This window comes from Sabethes cyaneus, chromosome 2 (genome assembly GCF_943734655.1).
Source record: "Sabethes cyaneus chromosome 2, idSabCyanKW18_F2, whole genome shotgun sequence".
Classification (NCBI taxonomy): Eukaryota; Metazoa; Arthropoda; class Insecta; order Diptera; family Culicidae; genus Sabethes; species Sabethes cyaneus.
The window spans coordinates 230,889,643-230,909,657 of record NC_071354.1 but is presented as its reverse complement, the minus strand read 5'-3'; the positions used below and the strand labels follow the sequence as shown (position 1 = coordinate 230,909,657).

General features: G+C 41.2%; 2 protein-coding genes across 2 annotated transcripts; one reads left to right on the top strand and one right to left on the bottom strand.

Moving 5' to 3' along the window:
* Positions 1-1,160: 1,160 nt before the first annotated feature.
* On the bottom strand, positions 1,161-1,805 carry LOC128738250 (probable protein BRICK1-B). Its single transcript, XM_053833247.1, has 2 exons — positions 1,575-1,805; positions 1,161-1,415 (listed from the first exon to the last, which is right to left on the bottom strand). Exons 1-2 carry the CDS (start codon positions 1,690-1,692, stop codon positions 1,306-1,308), a joined length of 228 nt encoding a protein of 75 aa, XP_053689222.1. The 5' UTR covers positions 1,693-1,805; the 3' UTR covers positions 1,161-1,305.
* A 195-nt stretch (positions 1,806-2,000) lies between these two features.
* LOC128738247 (protein YIPF1) lies at positions 2,001-3,301 on the top strand. The gene is made up of 5 exons (XM_053833244.1): positions 2,001-2,255; positions 2,321-2,517; positions 2,570-2,761; positions 2,820-2,912; positions 2,973-3,301. The coding sequence occupies exons 1-5, from the start codon at positions 2,120-2,122 to the stop codon at positions 3,237-3,239; spliced, it is 885 nt and encodes a 294-aa protein (XP_053689219.1). The 5' UTR covers positions 2,001-2,119; the 3' UTR covers positions 3,240-3,301.
* The last annotated feature ends 16,714 nt before the right edge of the window (positions 3,302-20,015 follow it).

Genomic DNA, 20,015 nt, shown 5'->3' with positions numbered 1-20,015 from the left:
AGAATAAAACGCCCGTTGGACGAGCGCTGTCCAAACCGAACGTACATACAATTACAATCATATAATAAAAAAGGAAAAACAAAAATTTACCTTATTCTGCTATAAACCGTATTAAGAATACGGACGCCAGTCGAAAATTCTGCTTACGCACCACCAAACTATAAAATTTTTAAATAACACGTTAACAATTGAAAAACAATAGAACAAATTCACACAATTAATCTTTTACACACCTTTTAAAATAATTTGAATAGCACTAGCTCGATTCCTTTGAATCTATTCACTAAAAAATTGAACTTAAATATGCGTCTCAACGCAGTTAGATCCGTTGCGAAAATGTCCGCTTTCATCTCGCTCCCTTTCTTTTAAACGACTTTCCGTTCAATTGTTCTGAATTGAATTTCGGGTTTTAATTTAAATATGGCTACTTAAATCTACCGATCTAAATCGCGAGATTTTAACGTATTTTTTAGTACTCATAGGAATATATTTTACGCCTCTAGGAGTAGCCGGGACTCAAACCATTTGGGTGGCATTCTCATGCTCAGCCAAGACATGAACCGTTAGGTTTATAGCTAAGTACTATCGATCTCATATTTTAAATTTTAAATAAATTATCAAACAAAAAAAACTTATTTTTTTCGGCACAACGTTACACTCTGAAAGCCAGGATGCTCGCAAACGAAAGTTTGAATGCGAGATTTGCGGAAAAATCTATTTATCTAAAAAAGCTTTATCTGGGCACCTGTTAATTAAGCACGATATACAAACGATGCCAGTGCGTTCAAAAGAAACGCGTGCGAAAATACAATGCGAGGTGTGCCAACACTGGTTCCTGACCAGCAGCCGCCTAAAGGCACACATGACTATGCATACCGGCGAACGGCCGTACAAATGTGGCATATGCGGGCAGACTTTCGCATTCAACATTCTTCGGCGGCACAGCCTGCAGGTTCATGGCGAAGTGCAGTCGAATAAAAAATCCATTGTGATTCGAGTTAAAAAATAGCATAAGCAGTTGCAATAAAAATTTCCTATTTTTTTAAATCTACGACTTTTCGTACTAAAATAAGTCTAAATCAGTTTTTCTAGGATGATAACCAACTCACTGTCTTCAAAACTTTTCGCAAAATCTTAACTAACATCGCTAATGTCTAATCTATAGAATTTCGAATGTTTATTTTTTATGATCTACCTCGCGTACAATATTTTCCTTAGAAATCTAAATCTTACTTTATAATAGCTCTCACTTACCAAACGGGTTTCCACTTCGGAACCCTTCATCCCCAGCACGGAGAAATGTAACTATTGCAGAGTTTCCCCCTTGGTCACGCACGCTTCCAGATAGTCGATCCGCCGTTCCAGTGTAGTGAGCTTCTCGTTCAGAACGGCCAGTCGCGACCGACAGCTCATGTCTGAAAAACAAAAACACCTATTTTATTGAAATTCTGGCTAAAAAACATCCTTTAGCACAGAGCATGATGCTCGCCCACTACTTACAACTGAATTCCATTAGACTAATTGAATTTTTAAATTAAACCTAGTAAATTATAAAACAAAAAACCATTACTCACCGAAAGAGTTCAAGAAGTCGGTAATTCGCTTGATACTGGCCGTAATCACCTCGATGTACTCCCGGTTGGCCCAATCTTGATGGATTTGTTTTTGAATCGCTTCCCGGTGCGTCTCCATTTGATTTGTTTTTCACGTTTTTGGGGCCCAAAATTAAATTAAAAGTCGAATTGCACGCAAATAAAACTAAAAATTTTCCTTTTTGCGTTCGGCAGCTCTAAAATGCACTTCACTTCACTTTGCGAGTTTGGGAAACGTCAAACGTCAAACAAATTTATCTTTGCTCGAAAAGTTTCACACACACTTTGAAGATGTTGCCGATTTGCTCGATTTGTTCAGGGTTCTTCTTCCTTGAATGGCGCTCGAGAAGTTTGACTTTGACACCAACTTTCCAACTTAATTAACACATCTGGCAGATCTGGCATCACTGATTCAACCAGCTGTTTACTTTCTGCCAAGTGCTAAGTGCAAAAATTTAGTGATCGATAATAAAAAACTATTACAATAATAATTAAAGTTGTTCAGCACAGTAAATGCAACTTGCACAATGGAACCCACCGTCGATGATCTGCTTTCCTTCAAAGAGTTTCCTCTAATTCCTGAAGGTAATGCCAACAGTGCACAGTTGAACATAGATTCGCCGAAAAAGGTTTCCCCAAACCGGGAAACTCCAACCGATGAAGGTAACGTTCTGTTGTTCATTATATTGTCCTGGAATGCAGACTATCCTTTGATTTACACATATTAGAAAACACCACTACTCCAAAGGTTTCCTCATTCCTGAGCTTTGAGTACTACCAAAAGTTCTTCGATGTGGACACCATGACCGTCGTCGATCGCATAGCCACGTCAATCATTCCGAAAAGGGCTCCCTCGGACTACCTTAAGCTTAACATCGGTACCAATCCGGATTTATACGGTCCCATCTGGATTGTCATTACACTGGTAATTGAAAATTGTTGATTTTCAATGGGTTTTTACATTTACGTACTTGTAGATTTTTACTATTGCCATTTCCGGCAACATGGCAAGCTATCTGCAAAACACGGGCAACCATCATTGGCGGTACAATTTCCATCTTGTGTCCGTATCGGCAACGGTTATCATTCTTTACACCAGTTTGGTACCATTTGCATTGTGGGCTTTGCTTAGATGGAGTATTCGTGCGGACGATCTGGATGTGGAGGAGGTAAATCTAACTTTTAAGTTGGTCTACATTTTTCCCATCAATTTATGATCATTTTTAGCCCACTTATACTCCCAGTCTGCTGTCACTGGTGTGCGTATATGGTTATTCAATGGCAATCTACGTTCCCGTTTCTATCTTGTGGACAATTCAGGTATACCCTGCCATGCTCCTAACAATTCCTCGTGGTCATTCCGCAAATTTACTTCCACAGGTAACGCTCTTCCAGTGGCTGCTGGTAGCGACGGCGACTTTCCTGTCCGGATTTGCACTGCTCTGGGTTCTGATGCCGGCCATAAAAAAGTCGAGGTTCTCGATTTTCATTACCCCCGCTATTGCGTTGATCCACTTTATCTTGGCCACTGGGTTTATGTTGTACTTCTTTCATCCCTCGGAAACGGTCGACGCCGGTAAAGTCGAGGCGCTAAAGACTACAATCGGCGCGGCTGTCGTAGCCGCGGCAAAAAATGCCACACAATAGAAAATTTTAAGTCTCTAAGATTGTGATAATCGTACTTGCTTCAATATATTTAATCTAAATTATTGGGAGTTCTCATTTATTCCATAATCAAAATTAGTTAACAGGGGTCAGTCTCTGTGTAGTGGTTAGCATTCATGCCGAGGACCCGGGTTCAAATCCCAACCCCGTAGAAGTCACGAATGCCCCAAGTGTTAAAATGACTATTCGGCTGTTAAGATTTCGGCACTTTTTTAAGTGTGTGGAACTGCGTACTGCGATCTCTCTTCTTTCAAGGGAGCACTCGAATGCTCTCCGACGTATTGAAGAGCCGCAAGTTCGACGTCTTAGCGCTGCATGAGGTGTGCTGGAAGAACTCAATGGTACGCACGTTTAGAGATGGACATTCCGTCTCCCAGAGCTGCGGCAACACACACGAGCAGGGTATAGCTTCTACTCACACGCGAAAGAGTATGAGAAACATAGCATTCAACGCTTTCGCCGCACACGAAAATAAAACAGCCGCCAGTACTGTGTGCAGACATTCTGCTACCTACACACTCGCGCACGCACATCATCACATCGTCTTCTTGCATAGCTTATTCTAGGATCAAAAAACTCGCGTGGAATTAGCTGCCGTGAGGCTGTTGGCGCACTGGGATACAAATTTTACTTTTTCTTCTTCATTTTTGCCCTCAATTCTACTCACGGGCGGGAGTACGAGCCGTCGTGAGTAATCGGTATCAGCAGATCGGGCAGCAACGACGAGCGACGACTGTAGCTGTTAGCTAGTCACACAGTTGCAACAACTCGTTGCAGTGCATGAAGAAATAAGAGCGGGAGTTTGAAAGGGATGCTTATGCCGGCGTGTTCGTTAGAATGAGTACGCGTGTGTGAGAAAATTCGACCACACGAGTGTGTGCTGCGCAACACTGCCTGCAGGTTGACAATCAAGAACCGGTTCTTCAATATAAGCATCATCAACGTGCACAGCCCCCACCTCAGAAGTACCGATGATGACAAGCATAAATTTCTACGCGCAGTTGGAGAGTGATTACGACCGCTGTTGAAAACATAATATTAAGATCATCATCGGAGATTTCAATGCTCAGGTCGGTTAGGAGGAGGAACACAAACCGACGATTGGAGGGTTCAGTGCACACCAGGTGACCAATGCAATGGGCCTAAGACTTATCGACTTCGTCGCCTCCAAGAACATGGCCGTACGTAGTGCCTTCTTCCAGCATAGATTTCTACACAAGCACATTTAGCGGTCATCAAATCAGACAGAATCACAGATCGACCACGTTTTTGATCGACTGTCGGCAATTGTCGGACATTATCGACGTCAGATCCTATCCAAGCGATAACGTTGACTCGGACCGCTACCTAGTGATGGATAAGATGCACCCAAAACTCTCCGTTGTGAAAAACATTCGGTACCGACACCAGCCGGAAGAAGATGCAGCGAAACCAAATCTTCCGAGAGAAAAAGTGTTACTTTAAACAGCAAGAGTATGCGGAGTTGGAGCGGCTGCATCGTTGTCAGGAAGCGCGAAGGTTATATGTGCCAGACAATTGACGGATCCCGCAAAGGCTTTGTGCCGCGAGTCGAAATACATCGGGATAAGAATGGCAGTATTTTGACAGACGATCGTAAGGTGACCGACCGATAAGCGGAAACAGCACTTCGATGAACACCTAAATGGCGGCCAAGCGGAGAAAGCGATTTCGACGGTTAAACAAGAAGAAGAGGTGCCAGCCCCAACGATAAGCGATGCTAAGGAGGCCATCATGCATCTTAAGAACAATAAATCAGCTGGGAAAGATAGGACCAGAAAAGCTGCCCATTTGTATGCACCGGCTGATTGGTAGTATTTGGGATACGGAACAGTTACCGAAGGAGTGGAAAGATGAAGTTATTTATCTGCCCGATCTATAGAGAGGGCAACAAGCTGGACTGTAAATATCGAGCGATCACCGTTCTCAATGCCGCCTCAAAGTGCTATTCCAAATCATTTTCCACTGACTATCACCAATTGCGAACAAATTTGTAGAAACTTATCAAGCCGGCTTCGTCGAAATCAAATATTTACACTGCGGCAGATCCTCCTGAAGGGCCGTGAATGTTAAGAGTGCAACCACTGCGTACTACATACCTTCCTTCTGCAGTACTTTGACTGCGCCTTTGATTATTGTTTTTGCACCGGGTGACAGTTCCCGCTAATTTGTTTTTCACAACCTACTGTAACTTTAACGAATAAACACGTTGTTATATATTGTTCCGTATTCTCGTGCTTTTATTCCCGCAAACGTTTATCCGAATCGCAGCAACACTTTAGGTTACGGTGCCCAGTTAACGCGTCGTGTTTTTGAAAAGTGTCACGAATATGGAAGACGATAAAAATGATCGGTTCATGTTGCCTCTGTTCGACGGATCGAACTTCAATGCGTGGAAGTTTCGAATGCGTGTACTGCTGGAGGAACGGGAGCTTCTAGATTGCATCGAGAACGACGTCGATGATGTGGATGCTCTGAAGGAGGAAGAGGGTGATACAGCGGAGGTCACCAGGCAGAAAAAGGCCAGCCGTGAAAAGCGAGTGAAGCAGGATAGAAGGTGCAAATGCTTGTTGGTGTCACGGATCCACGATTCCCAGTTAGAATACGTGCAGGATCGAGCCACTCCAAAAGCGATTTGGGATTCTTTAGTCCGTGTTTTCGAGCGCAAGAGTATTGCCAGCCGGATGTACATAAAGCGGCAAATGTTGTCGCTTCGATTCGAGTCCGGTAATCTTCAAGATCATTTTCTCAAGTTCGATCGTTTGGTACGGGAATATCGTGGAACGAGAGCGGTCATGGATGATTTAGATGTGATTTGTCATCTTCTTCTTACTCTGGGGACGGCTTATGCAACGGTTGTCACAACACTGGAGACGATGCCCGAAGAAAATCTGAACATGGATTTCGTGAAATGTCGATTATTGGATGAGGAAATCAAACAGCGCGGAAGAGGTATCGAATTGGTCCCCCCCGATGCAAATCTATCAGCTTTTGTCGGATCAAAGAAGCCTCCAAAGAAAAAGAAGGTGCTGAAGTGCTACGGTTGCCAGCAAGAAGGGCACAAAATTTCGGAGTGTCCGAAGAGTCATCAGCAGAACCGGAATACTAACCAGGGAAAACAGCGGACAAAAGCGAACCTAGCTAATGATGAAACTGTATCGTTTGTCACTTTGATCGATGGTGGTGAAATATCCGAGCGACGACGAGTATTGTGGTTCGTGGATTCTGGTTGTTCAGACCATTTAGTCAACGACAAAGATCTTTTCGAGAAGCTTGAACCGCTGAAGACGCCTATTAAAATATCGGTTGCCAAGGACGGCGAGTCTATCGAGGCTAGTCACTGTGGAACGGTAAAGCTGTTTTCTATCGTAAACGGTGAGTGTATTCCTTGTTCTGTAAATAATGTTCTTTATGTTCCTGGATTACGTTTCAATTTATTCTCCGTGTTGAACGTCGAGAGTAAGGGCATGAAAGTGGTATTCAGCGACGGTAAAGTAAACATTTGGAACGGCTCGAGATTGGTAGCAACCGGTTTGCGTAGTGGAAAGCTATATGCACTTGACTTTTACACTGAAGCAGAATGTGAAAGTAAGTCGATGATAGCTTGTGATCGAATCGCAAAGGGCCTTGAGTTGTGGCACCGTAGGCTGGGTCATGTGAACAATCGGCAGCTAGAGTTGATGTTGAACAAGCAGCTGGTCGATGGAATCCAGTCCGCGAAAGACAAAAGTATAATTGTGTGCGAACCTTGTATCGTCGGTAAACAAACGCGTCAACCTTTTTCGAAATTTGAAGGCAAACGGTCGTCGCGAGTGTTAGAAGTCGTTCACTCCGACGTGTGTGGACCTATTACGCCGGTTGGTCGAAACGGTGAGCGATATTTCGTGACGTTTACAGACGATTGGAGCCATTTCGTCATGGTTTTTGTTATGAAGTCCAAGGACGAGGTGCTTCAACATTTTGAATATTACGAAGCATTGGTTACAGCAAAGTTCGGTTCGAAAATTTCCCGATTCAAGTGTGACAATGGAGGGGAATATCAAAACAAAGCTTTCGAATCTTTCTGCCGTCGAAAGGGTGTACAGATTGAGTTCACTGTTCCATATATACCCGAGCAAAATGGAACAAGTGAGAGAATGAACCGTACTCTTGTAGAACGTGCTAGGGCAATGCTTGAAGATGCACAGATCGATAAGTTGTTTTGGGTGGAAGCGATTCAGACAGCCGCGTACGTTGTTAACCGATGTCCAACTAGTGCCAACGATATGAACAAAACTCCTGCTGAATTATGGGAGGGACGGAAACCGGACGTATCGAAACTCCGAGTTTTCGGATGCGCCGTTTTCGTTCATGTACCAAAAGAGCGTCGTAAGAAGTTGGATTCGAAGGCGGTAAAGGGATTGTTTGTCGGATACGCACCTAGCGGGTACAGAGTGTGGAATCCGGCAACGCAGTCGATAATTGTGGCTCGAGATGTCGATTTCTTGGAAACAGTGCTGCCGAACGGAATCGACACAAAGCAGAACAAGAAGAATGTGATAAACGAGAATGGCATAATTGAAGTGCGTTGTAATGAAGATGTTATAGATGAGGCGGAAATGGAAAACAGAAATGTTTCCGAACTCGTTGAAGATGAAGAAGACGAGGAAGAGTTTACTAGTTTGATTGAAGAAAGTGAAAATGAAGAAAATGCTGAAGACAGTTCTGGTTGTCGTCCATGTCGAAACCGTCGTGCTCCTGTGTGGCACGATGGCTATGAAGTGGATGCGAGTTATGCGTTGAATGCGCTGTCGTTTGTAGAGAACCTGCCGGAAACGTTGTCCGATTTACGTAAACGTAGTGATTGGGCTTCATGGCAGCGGGCGATGCGGGAAGAGATGGATTCGTTGGAACGGAACGGAACATGGACCCTGTCGAAATTGCCTGAAGGACGAAGTTGGATACGTTGCGAGCAGTATTGGCACTGGCCAATCAGGACAGTATGGTGGTACATCAAATGGACGTCAAGACGGCATTTTTGAATGGCGAGCTGTCAGAAGAAATATTCATGACCCAACCAGAGGGCTTCGAACAGAAGAATGGCCTGTTCTGTCGGTTGAACCGTGCGCTTTATGGGTTGAAACAGGCTTCAAGACAGTGGAATGAATGTTTCAATACGTTTGTCGAAAAGCTTGGCTTCCAGCGAAGTGCCAATGATCTTTGTTTGTACATCCGTGGTTCCGGACTGAACAAGATAATTCTGGTCATATATGTCGACGATGTACTAGTGGTCAGTTCGTCCGAGAAACTTATCAAGAATGTGAAGGCATGTCTAGCGAAGAAATTTGAAATGACTGACGTGGGTGAAGTTCGGAATTTTCTCGGAATGAGAATCGATAGAGACGTGGAGAAAAAGGTCTTGCGAATCAGCCAGCGTCGTTACTTGGAGAACCTGCTCTGTCGTTTTCAAATGGAGGACTGCCGTCCGATAGCAACGCCAATGGAGAATCGACTAAAACTTGCGAAAGGAGAGGAATCGAAACGAACCATGCTTCCATATCGTGAATTAGTAGGCTGTATTATGTACGTGTCGCTTACTTCAAGGCCAGATTTGGCTGCCGCTGTAAATTACTTCAGCCAATTTCAGGCCTGTCCGAATGATGAACATTGGGTACATCTGCGTCGAATTCTTCGGTATGTGAAAGCTACGTTGGAGCTAGGGTTGGTGTATCAAGGAGGAACCGATAGGCCGTTGTTGGAAGTCTTTACGGATGCTGATTGGGCAAGCGATATAGTAGATCGGCGATCTGTATCGAGCTGTCTTCAAAGTGTTTGGGGCAACTGTTAGCTGGATGGCTAGGAAACAAGCAACGGTATCCTTGTCATCAACGGAAGCCGAGTTAGTGGCTCTTTGTGCTGCGGCTTGTCATGGTCAATGGTTGGTTCGCGTGCTCCTGGATTTGGGACTGTCTAACAATGGACCGGTTCCATATCACGAGGATAACCAGTCAACAATTAAAATAGTTTCGAACTCCAAGGATCCAGGTCGTTTGAAACACATTGACGTAAAATATTTCTATGTACGAGAGCTAGTAGAAAGAGGATTTATTGAAATCGACTACGTTCCTTCTGAGAAGCAGCAGGCAGACATTTTAACGAAGGGTCTTCCTGCCCCGACGTTTAGAAAGTTGCGCGCTAGTCTGGGATTGGCCGACTGCAGTGTTTGAGCGGGCGTGTTAAGAGTGCAACCACTGCGTACTACATACCTTCCTTCTGCATTACTTTGACTGCGCCTTTGATTATTGTTTTTGCACCGGGTGACAGTTCCCGCTAATTTGTTTTTCACAACCTACTGTAACTTTAACGAATAAACACGTTGTTATATATTGTTCCGTATTCTCGTGCTTTTATTCCCGCAAACGTTTATCCGAATCGCAGCAACACTTTAGTGAATACAGAGTTCGTACGCTACTTTTATTCGTTGACTTCAAAACCGCATCTGATACCATCGAACGAAATGAGCTATGAAAATTGTGGACGAAAGCAGCTTCTCCGGAAAGCTGAAAAGACTGTTTAAATCTACGATTAGCATCCTTTAGATCGGCTGTTCTCTAGGAGCATAAAACGTGGACAATGCTCGAAGAGGACGTTCGAGTGCTTGGAGTTTGAATTCACGTTTCGATTCTGCGGATCTACGTTGTCGATACTTACGAAGATATGCGTTACGTGCTCGTTTCAATGAACGTAGAGGACTAGTACCCCATGGCGGTGTCTGTGTTCAATTTCAAGTGGCGAGTGATTCTCGAGATAACCATTAATAACTGACAACGAAATCAACAACTGGGGATGATGAGTGTCAACGGGAAGCAGTGGTGCAACACACGTGTCAACGGATACAGCACGGTCTGCAGCATGGAAAACTAAACCGAGTACTCTACCAAGCTGATTACGCTCCCGATTAGCTTGTTGGAGGTTGAGAACGTCCATTCCGTCGACCAAAATTGTACTCGCAGCGGAGAAATGCGATGTATTAGTGGGTCGAATCGTGCCATAATTGTAGTCCCAAGTCATACGCGGTTAATTATAATCACCGCAAATCAGGATAGCTTCATTTGAGCGGGTTTTTTCACACAACTCACGAATGGAAGAAACATGCGACTCGACCACAACAGTATCTTGGCTTTTGTCGGGTGGAATGTATATGGCGTTTAACAAGATTTAACACACAAACCTGCTCTAAGGTACTTCCATGCACTGACGTAAGAAGGGCACATGGGTGTTGCTGAGCGATAGCAATCAGTACTAAACCGAAACTACGCTTGTCACTGTTACGAGCAGAACGATCGCAGAGAAAAACGTTGAACTTTTCACCAAACAGCTGCACTGAATTGAAAAGCTACGGCAAAAACTGTCGGGTCTCCACAAGGAAAGTGCTTCGCTGTACGAAACTGTACGAAAATGATTTTTCAGCTGGCGGTACGTGTATCTCAGAATCTAGTAGACCGATTCGACTGAGCGGATTTTTTTTCAGCGTGTAAAAATTAATTATCTAAATTGTTACGAGCTCTCAATTGGCGATTTTTGATGAAAAACAACTTTTCCTTTGAAAAAATTGCCACCATTTTGGTAGGTAATACTTCGAATTTTCAAAAACTGCTACGCGAAAATTTAGGTATTGACTTAAAGCTTCAAAATCATCATTGAAATTCTTTTTCCGATACTTCTTTGGTTGCCGGCACATACTGCCAGCAACGAACTGTTTTCTAGAGAGCATCCACGCGCCCAGCAGCCAACATCTTAATAAATACTATTTTGGAATCCAAAAAAAAATTCAAAAAAGCGAGCGGCTGTACGAAGCAATCCATCGGATCATTGTCAGGATCTGGGAGGAAGAACAAATGCCGGAAGAGTGGTTGAATGGCCTCATTTGCCCAATTTTTAGAAAGGAGAATCGACTGGAGTGTAAAAACTATCGAGGAATTACATTGCTCGATTCTGCCTATAAGCTGCTCTCCCGAATCCTGTTCTGCAGACTGAGACTGTTAGCGGAGTCCTCCGTCGGCGAGTAGCAAGCTGGTTTTCGTGAGGATCGCTTTACTCTGCGCCAGTTACTAGACAAGTGCCGGGAGTACAACTTGCAGATACATAATCTGTTTGTGGACTTTAAGGCGGCGTAATGATTCAGTCAAACGAAATGAGCTGTGGCAGGTAATGCTAGAACATGGTTTTTCGACGAAACTAGTTCCCGAGCAGGAGCGAAGAGCAAAATATGATATATTAAAAAATCATTTTATAAAATATTTGTAATCTAAAATCTCTTTAGTCAATAAAAAAATTGTATGAAATATATCGAATGTCATTTTAAGGTCAAAATAAGATATGATAACAAAATCAGTTATTAAACTCGTCTTATAACCACTGTTTTAAATATCTAATCAATAACAAAATGTGTTATCAATGTATCTCCATATCTATTCAATAACCAAATGTACCATTATAACACAGTTTAATATTCTTTTTATATTATTTTGCTCTTCGCTCCTGCTCGGATTACGCTGATTCGTGCGACACTGGATGGGTCCAAATCATGCGTTGCAATAGCGGGTGTGACCTCAGCCGCTTTCGTGACGTTGGATGGACTGAAGCAAGGGGATGCACTCTCTAACCTGCTACCCAGCATCGCCTTGCAAGATGCAATAAGAAGAGCAAACGTGGAAAGGAATGGAACTATCATTACGAAATTTCACATGCTTCTTGTCTTTGCGGATATCGATATCATCGGAATCAACCAGCAGTGGAAGAGGCCTTCAAGCGTTTTAAAAGGGAAGCGGCGAGATTGGGGTTTACTATTAACGAAGTACATTGCTGGCAGCCGCGAATCGGGCTTTCTACGGATTACGTAGCCATCAGCTGAAGTCCCGTAATTTGCAAAATCGCCCAAAACTGGTGCTCTACAGAACACTAAATCCTCCACTAATGTCCTTGCGGACATGAATCATGGACGCTAAAGGAAGCTGATCGACTAGTGCTTGAGGGGTTTGAGCGTAAAATTCTGCGATCCATACTTGGTGGCAAAAAGGGAAAATGGATCGTGGTGCAGACGCATTTAGATGCCAGTTAGATGCCGTAGACTCCGAGCAGACCCCGAACCCGATGGCTGAGCGCTGTCGAAGACGATGCACGTTCAGCTGGTGTTCGTGGGGATTGGAGAACGGCGGCCCAGGACCGACAGTACTGGTGGAACCATAATTCGTACGGCGCGGGATCGGTAACGGACCGTTACCACTAAAGTAAAGTAAGTAAGATATCCAAAAAATACAAAATACATCTTCATATGTACCTTAACCAATAACTAAAATACCCTAACACTTAACTTCCAACTTAATTCCAAGGTCCCAAAAATGCTTACAAAAATCCACTATTTTTCGATCTTCAGGGGTAGTGCGACAAAAATTCAAAAGATAGAACTATGTTTTCTACAGCAATACCTGCATAGGTACATACCATTTCGAGAGGAAAGTTGTGGTTCAATTGAAGCTTTGTTTCCATTTTCAACAAATATTAATAAAAATCAATCTCAAGGATGTTTTTGAAATTCTAATTTTCTCACAATCTTGAATGAAAATAGATGCTCATTTCAATTTTTATCAGTTATTATTATTATTAGTTTCTTGAACCTATCCTAATCAATTTACCAACACTGTACTTGATTTGGTTATTTCTAATACATAGTATAGGTTTAGATGACATTCGCCAAAGTTTTACAATTTTAGACAAAGCTTATGTGTTAAAGTATAGCACTATTCTACATTATTTTTTAAATACTCTGTATCATAGAGGCATCCTAGGTTTAAAAATATATTGCTACATAATTATATTTCGAACTAAAGTTCACCCCCAGCACCGATAAGAGATTGATTTTTTTCTACAGCCAACTCTACGATAACGTTGTTTTCTCGGTGAGCTCTTGCTGAGCGTTAGCTTGTTTTTTCTCCGCAACCCTGAAACCAATACACACCACTGTAGGCCGACATGCTAAATAAAATACATATTAAAGACAATATAAACCTACTTTAAACACCTTAGCCATCCGCAGGAGAAATACATCGACGATCTGGTAGCTCTATGGCAGAGTGGATGTGAGTCTTGGTCCTGCTGCAGCTGCTGCTGATGCTGTGGACGGGGAAAAGCCTTCACTGATTTTGCAAATACATAGAATTTCAACAGCTTCAATCACCTGTTGTTGTTGTTGTTGGTCGTTCTGAACCGGTGTCGCACTGCAGCTCGCCGCAAACAGCAGCAGCACCACTCCTACGACACAAAAGACACATAAGACTTTGTTCATCTCGGCAGTAGCTAAGCTGCTAAAGCACTGCCCGAGCAGATTCCAAACATTCTTACGAATGTCCGAACCGTTTTGGAGAGCCAAGAAACGAGCAGTACGTACAACAAAACAGGCTTTCGTTCATGTGGCTCGGCTCGACATCTATAGACTTGCTAAGTAGCGTAAAAGTTTGTTGCGCCAACCCGCCAGCCAGCCAGCCAGCCAGCCGGCCAGTCTGCTAGCCGCTCAGCCAGCCTGAGCCAGAGCTAGTGCTGCTACTGTTGCTGCTGTTGTTAAACACGTTGTTAAGTGATGATGTAGGTTTTTCAATTTATTATTTTCGCACTACTATCTTTATGAGACATGCAACCTTGACATGAGCAGATGATTTTGTTTTGCGTCTTGCCGAAGTTGCTGGTGCTGCTGTTGCTGCTGCTTAGTTCGTATATTAACTGTGATTGTTGTTTCGAATGTGGTTAAAAAACAACCCACAAAAAATGATTGATTTATTTACAGAGTTCGAGATAAGTTCATATGTTTTGCGCAGAGGTGGAATGACACTAGTAGGTGACCTAAAACTTGTCTAAGTTTTACAGACCATTGTTTTCCGCAGCAAATTTCTCTGTAAGAGAGAACAAAAGGAATTGACGAGAAGTAGTAAAAATTTATGGCTCTATAAAATTTAGCTTTTATCTTAGTTGTAATTGCAGTACACTAGAGTTGCTTAGTATGATTAGTCCCAGCGTTGGATTAGTAATAGAAAATCCAATAAAAACTAATAAGCCGTTGGGCATGCTACGGCCTTTACCAGCCAGCTAGTGATTACAGTTGAGAGAATTTCGATATCTCTTTTAGCATACAACGATACACCGAATCACAGTGCTAATTGAGACCTGATCAGGATATTTCCCAAATAGTCGGACCGCATTAAATTAGTGACTTATTTTGATTTTGTTTTACAATTTTTAAACCTTACTCAAAGCTGGAATCGACCAGCTGCCCAGACATAAACAAACGGTGGGTTACCCGAACTTCCCAGAAGAATGTTTTGGCTTGGAACAACAGAGTAATCGTAGAATGACGATCTATTATCACTTATCGCAAAAATAGCGGTCGATAAAATTGAAAACTCAGGACTTTCGCGTCACTTAGGACTAGATTTAAAAACAAAGTTGCAATTAGGGTAGTAACTAGACTTGGACCTGGACTAACAATTGGACTCAGAACATAAGACATTTAATTACACTTAAAATTGGACTAACTTGAGCGTGAAACTTTACTTCAAATTGGACTGGAAATTAGACTTAAAATTGGATTTTAAATTCGACTTAAATATTAAGTAATTTGGACTGGAAGTTTTCTTTGGAATTAGAAAGTAGAATTTGAAGTTTTTATTTGAAATTGAATTAGACTTAAAATTGGACGTAAATTGGATTTGAATTGGACTGGAGATTAGACTTGGAATTACATTTGAACTTGGACTTGAAATTGGAATGCCAATTATACTCGAAATTTAACTTGAAATCAAAGTTTAAATTTGACTTAAAGTTGTACTCAAAATTGAAATTATATTAGACTTGAAGTTGGGCTCAAAATTAGACGTCAACTGAAAAAAATGCACTTGACATTGCACTTTAAATTAGACTTGAATGAGACCCGAAGTTTGACTAAAAGTACAAATTGACATTTCATCTTATTCTCTCACGCGTTTTATATGTTTTATTATCTGCTCGTCCCATTTTTCCACTTTTTATTCCATTTTTGCTCCTTTTCGATACCGTTTTCTTGGTTCTTGCTTTCACTTTCCATCCGTATATTTCATTGTTTCGTTTTTATTCGTTTACTGTTCCAATTTTTACTCGTTTTTTTTATTTCATTTGCCCTTCTAAAACCTTTTTCTTTTTTTTCTTTTTTTCGTTTCAGTTTACGTATTTTTCAAACTCTTTTAATCTCCTTCCTCGTTTCTCGTCTTCGTCTGTGCCGTTTACCTCTCTTTGATGACCCATTTTTTGTCTTTTCTGTCCTTTTATTCTGTTTTTGCCTGCCTTTTCCTCACCGGTTGTCTTATTCTATCTTCAATTTTTCGTCTTACTCTCTTCTGTTTCTCCTTTGGTCTGTGTTTTCTTTTTTTCTATCCCATTTTCGCAAACATGTTTCTCTTTTTATATATTATGTATTTTATATTATGTGTATATTTTTATATATTGCTTAACCCTTTTTTCGCATTTTTCTCATTTCCTCTATCGGTTTTTCCTCTCTTTCTTGTTATTCTTATCTCCCTGTTGTTTTGTCTTTTCTTATCTGTTTCCACCTTCGTGTCTCGTCTTCCCTCTTTTACTCTTTCTCTCGATTTTCCTTTTTTCAGCCTGCAGTTTGGTTTTTCTTTGTTCCTTTTCGCTTCTTTTCCTGTCCCGTTTTCCGTACTTTTCGTAAGTCCATAATTCTTCCTGCACTTCCCCTATTTTTAGGCCCGTTTCTTCTCGTTTCACTTTTTTTCTTTTTTTCGGTCCCGGTTTTCGTCTTTTTTCACACCTTTTCGTCGTTCGTTTGTTCCGTTCTGGTCGGGGTCAGTCCCGGCGTAATGGTTAGCATTCACGCCTTTCACGCCGAGGACCCGGGTTCAAATCCCAACCCCGCAGAAGTCACGAATGACCCAAACTGCTTACAGTGACTATAATCAAACAAACAAAAACAACAACTTGTTTCGTTCTTCTTCTTATGTCCTATTTTGTCTTCTTTTCTTTCCCGTTCTGTTTTTCTTTTTTGTTTTATCCTTTTCTGTTCCATTTTTCATGATTTTCTATTCTCGTTTCTCCATTCACCTGCTCTCACATTTTCTCCTCTTCTTTCCTTTTTTTCTATTCCGTTTTTACACCGTTTTTGTTCCGTTTTTTCTCGTTCTATTCAGTTTATATTCTTTTTCTTCCTTTTCTTTAGAGTTCTTTCTTCTATTCTCTTCCGTTCATCTTTTTCTGATCAGTCTTTTCGTTTTCCCTCCTCCCTTTCTTCTGCACTTTTGTCTAGATTCTCACTTTACTCCCATTCTGTTGCGTTCTTCGTTTTGTTGTTCTTTTTTCCATGTCGGTTTACCTTCTGTTTCCTCGCGTTTTTCCTCTTTTTCTCCAGTTTCTCCCGTTTTTCCAGTTTTTATAACGTTTTTGTTACATTTTTCTTCGTGCTCTTTTCTATTTTTCCTCCCTCTGTCACGTATTTTCTTGTTAGCTTCTATTTCTAGAGAGCAGCAGGAGATGGACTACCTTCAGATCAAACAGAATAACGGAAAGATGTGTGAATATGATATGAACATTTACTAACATTTTCATGAGTCTCTTTTCGACTCCTTTCCGTCGCTCGTTTTATTTCATTCTTCCTCTTATTATGTCCTGTTATTTCTTCTTTTCTGTCACGTTCTGTTTTTCTTTTATGTTTTATCCCTTTTGTCTTTCGTTTTCATTTTTTCCCCATTTTAATTCCTTTTCTGTCCCATTTTTCCTCTTTTTCTATTCTCATTTCTCCATTCTTCTCCTCCTGTATTTTTTCCTTTCCCTTCCTGCTTTTCGTGCTCTGCTCGTTTTATCTGCTTTTTCGTCCTATGTTTTCCCTTTTTGTCCAGTTTATCTTTTTTTCTTTCTTGTTTTCTTCGTTTTCTTTAGGATTTTTCCTTCTTTCCCCTCATTTTTCTTCTTTTCTCTTGTATTCTTCCTCTTTTTCTTCTCGTTTCCCCGTTTTCTTCTTTTCAAACTTTTTTCTCCGTGTATGTCCCGTTTTCCTTCTCATTGTATAGCGTTTTTTCACGCCAGGTCATTCTCATTCTTTTCTCTCGCGTTTTTCCTCTTTTTCTATCCCGTTTGTCTAATTTTTGTTACGTTTTTCTTCATGCTCTTTTTTATTTTTCTCATTTTGTTCCATTTCTCCTTTGTTGCTTCTTTTTCTGGAGAGCAGCAGGAGACAAACTACCTCTAAATCCGCACAGTGGTCTAAAACTAAAAAAAAATGTGGGCATTAAAGTTTTGAGTAGGTAAACTTGATTTTAGGTTTGTGGAATTTTTAGAAGGATGTCTTAAAATCAATAGTTCTATCGTCTGGTGGAATTCATACTTAGATTAATCCCCCTAAAAAAGAAATAAAAAATTAATTTTTCTTCAGTTTCAACATAACACATTGATGTGTTCTGCAAAGTTGTAGAGCATATTATTACAAGATATTTTGCTGTAAACAGTAACATGATGGAATATGTTTCTTCACTAACGAGTGCGCTTGAAAAACGTCAGCAAATTGATGCGGTTTATGTGGATTTTGCAAAAGCCTTTGATAGAGTGCCACACTCTTTGATGGTCACGAAGCTGGAAAAAATGGGATTTCCTGAATGGTTGACACGGTGGGTACTATCATATCTCACCAGTCGCGTTGCAGTCGTACGTGTTAATGAAACCAAATCCCTACCATTTGAGATTCTATCCGGTCTGCCCCAAGGAAGTCACCTGGGCCCACTGTTGTTCATTCTCTTTGTAAACGACTTGTGCTCCACGATAAAATCGTCCAAGTATATGTTTGCGGACGATCTGAAGTTCTATCGGGTAGTCGCTTCCAGTGTTGACTGCTCTGCCATACAATCCGACATCGATTCGCTGTTAAGTTGGTGCAAACTCAACGGAATGGACGTGAACGTGCAGAAATGTAATGTCATCTCATTCTGCAGAAATAGGCATCTCACCTTGTTTGACTACAAAATGGATTCAGCTAGTATCACCCGAGTCGATTCCGTTAAAGATTTGGGCATTCTTCTAGATAACAAATTATGTTTCACTCAGCACATTACAGCTACTACTGCTAAAGCGTACGCTATTCTGGGCTTCATAAAAAGGAATACGCAGCAGTTTACCGACCCTTATTGCTTGAAGGCTCTCTACTGTGCGATTGTACGCAGTATCCTTGAGTATGGGGCGCTTGTATGGGCGCCCCACCACGCTGTCCATATCAACCGGATCGAACGAATCCAGCGTCACTTCGTTCGGTACGCTCTGCGGTTGCTGCCCTGGGATGACCCAATTCGACTGCCTCCTTACGAACATCGATGCGCTTTGATACGTCTGCCAACGTTGGCGAATAGGAGAACTTTGCTGCAACGACTATTCATCTTTGATCTTCTTGGAGGTAATATCGACAGCCCGGAGCTCCTAAGTCGAGTCCGATTTAACGTTCCACCAAGGCATACTCGACGAGCTGATTTCTTTAGGCTTCCAATGCACCGTACTCAATTCGCTCAAAACAATCCATTTGACGTATGTTGTCGTGTATTTAATACTGTTTCTGACGATTATGATTTTAATGTTACTCGGACTACTTTCAAACTTAGAATAAGTAATTACTAAGAACTGTCTGTACGAAATTTCGAAGACTAGTATAAATAAATAAATAAACATTCTATTTCTTCAGTGAAGATGGAAAAATCCAGAGGTGGGCACATTTCCGCTAATCCGCTAACAGCTAATTAGCTCAGCTAACATTTTGGTTAGCGGTTAGCGGTTTCGCTAATTTTTAAAACCGTTAGCGTTAGCGTTAGCTTCCGCTAAATTTATGTACCGCTAAATAAACCGCTAACTTTTTTTAGCAGGAGGAAAATTGCTGAGGAATATGAAAATTTTCTTTTAATTCTGCTATTGAACTATTATCTATCAATATTATCGCACAGATTTGAGTCGAATCTCAAGACTTCGTAAAGTTTTGTACGCCTGGAAAACAGTTTTTCACAAAATTTGCTATGGCTGCGGAGCTCCAAAGCAAACTTTGAAAAACTCTATCTTATGGAAAATTTCTAAAATGTTTTTTATTGTTTCTTGTTCCTGTACTTGTGTCATTCATTTACAAATGTGGCCATTGACTCATTGGCAAATTTCATCATTGACAATCCGGATAAAATATTATTTGGAAAAATCTTTTACAAAATGTTCCACAGTGATAGAAAACTGCAAAGAATAATCAAAAAACCATAGCCTGTCTCTTGAAAATATTTTCTATCTGTTCTATTTTCAATGTGAGAATGTTCTTCAAAACATTTTTTATGAGCGCCTGTGATTTTTTTCATGATTTTTCCAGATATATACTTTATCTTAGACTTTCGCAACGAACATTTCCGTTTTTGCCAAAATTGGCGCTTATCACAGTATTGCCAAATTTGCGCTACCACACAATTTAGCGGTTAGCGGTTAGCTTTAGCTTCCGCTAAATTTTTGGTTACTTTAGCGGTTAGCGGTTATCGAAGCTAACGTTTTAAATTAGCGGACTAGCTGTTAGCGAAGCTAAAATTTCGGTTAGCGGTGCCCACCTCTGGAAAAATCCTATTTCTTATAAATCTATCGTAAAATCAGTTTTTCTATTTTAACTCTTTTTGTAATTGTTGTATGACTTTTTCATGTTTTACAAAGTTGTACAAATAG

What these genes read in the sequence shown, in the direction of transcription:
- LOC128738250 (XM_053833247.1), bottom strand. Translation starts at nt 1,692, where the DNA reads ATGGAGACGCACCGGGAAGCGATTCAAAAACAAATCCATCAAGATTGG. An exon ending in CGACTTCTTGAACTCTTTCG is followed by an intron (nt 1,416 to 1,574) that starts GTGAGTAATGGT and finishes TTTGTTTTTCAG; the next exon opens with ACATGAGCTGTCGGTCGCGA.
- LOC128738247 (XM_053833244.1), top strand. Translation starts at nt 2,120, where the DNA reads ATGGAACCCACCGTCGATGATCTGCTTTCCTTCAAAGAGTTTCCTCTA. An exon ending in TCTGGATTGTCATTACACTG is followed by an intron (nt 2,518 to 2,569) that starts GTAATTGAAAAT and finishes ACGTACTTGTAG; the next exon opens with ATTTTTACTATTGCCATTTC. An exon ending in CTATCTTGTGGACAATTCAG is followed by an intron (nt 2,913 to 2,972) that starts GTATACCCTGCC and finishes TTACTTCCACAG; the next exon opens with GTAACGCTCTTCCAGTGGCT.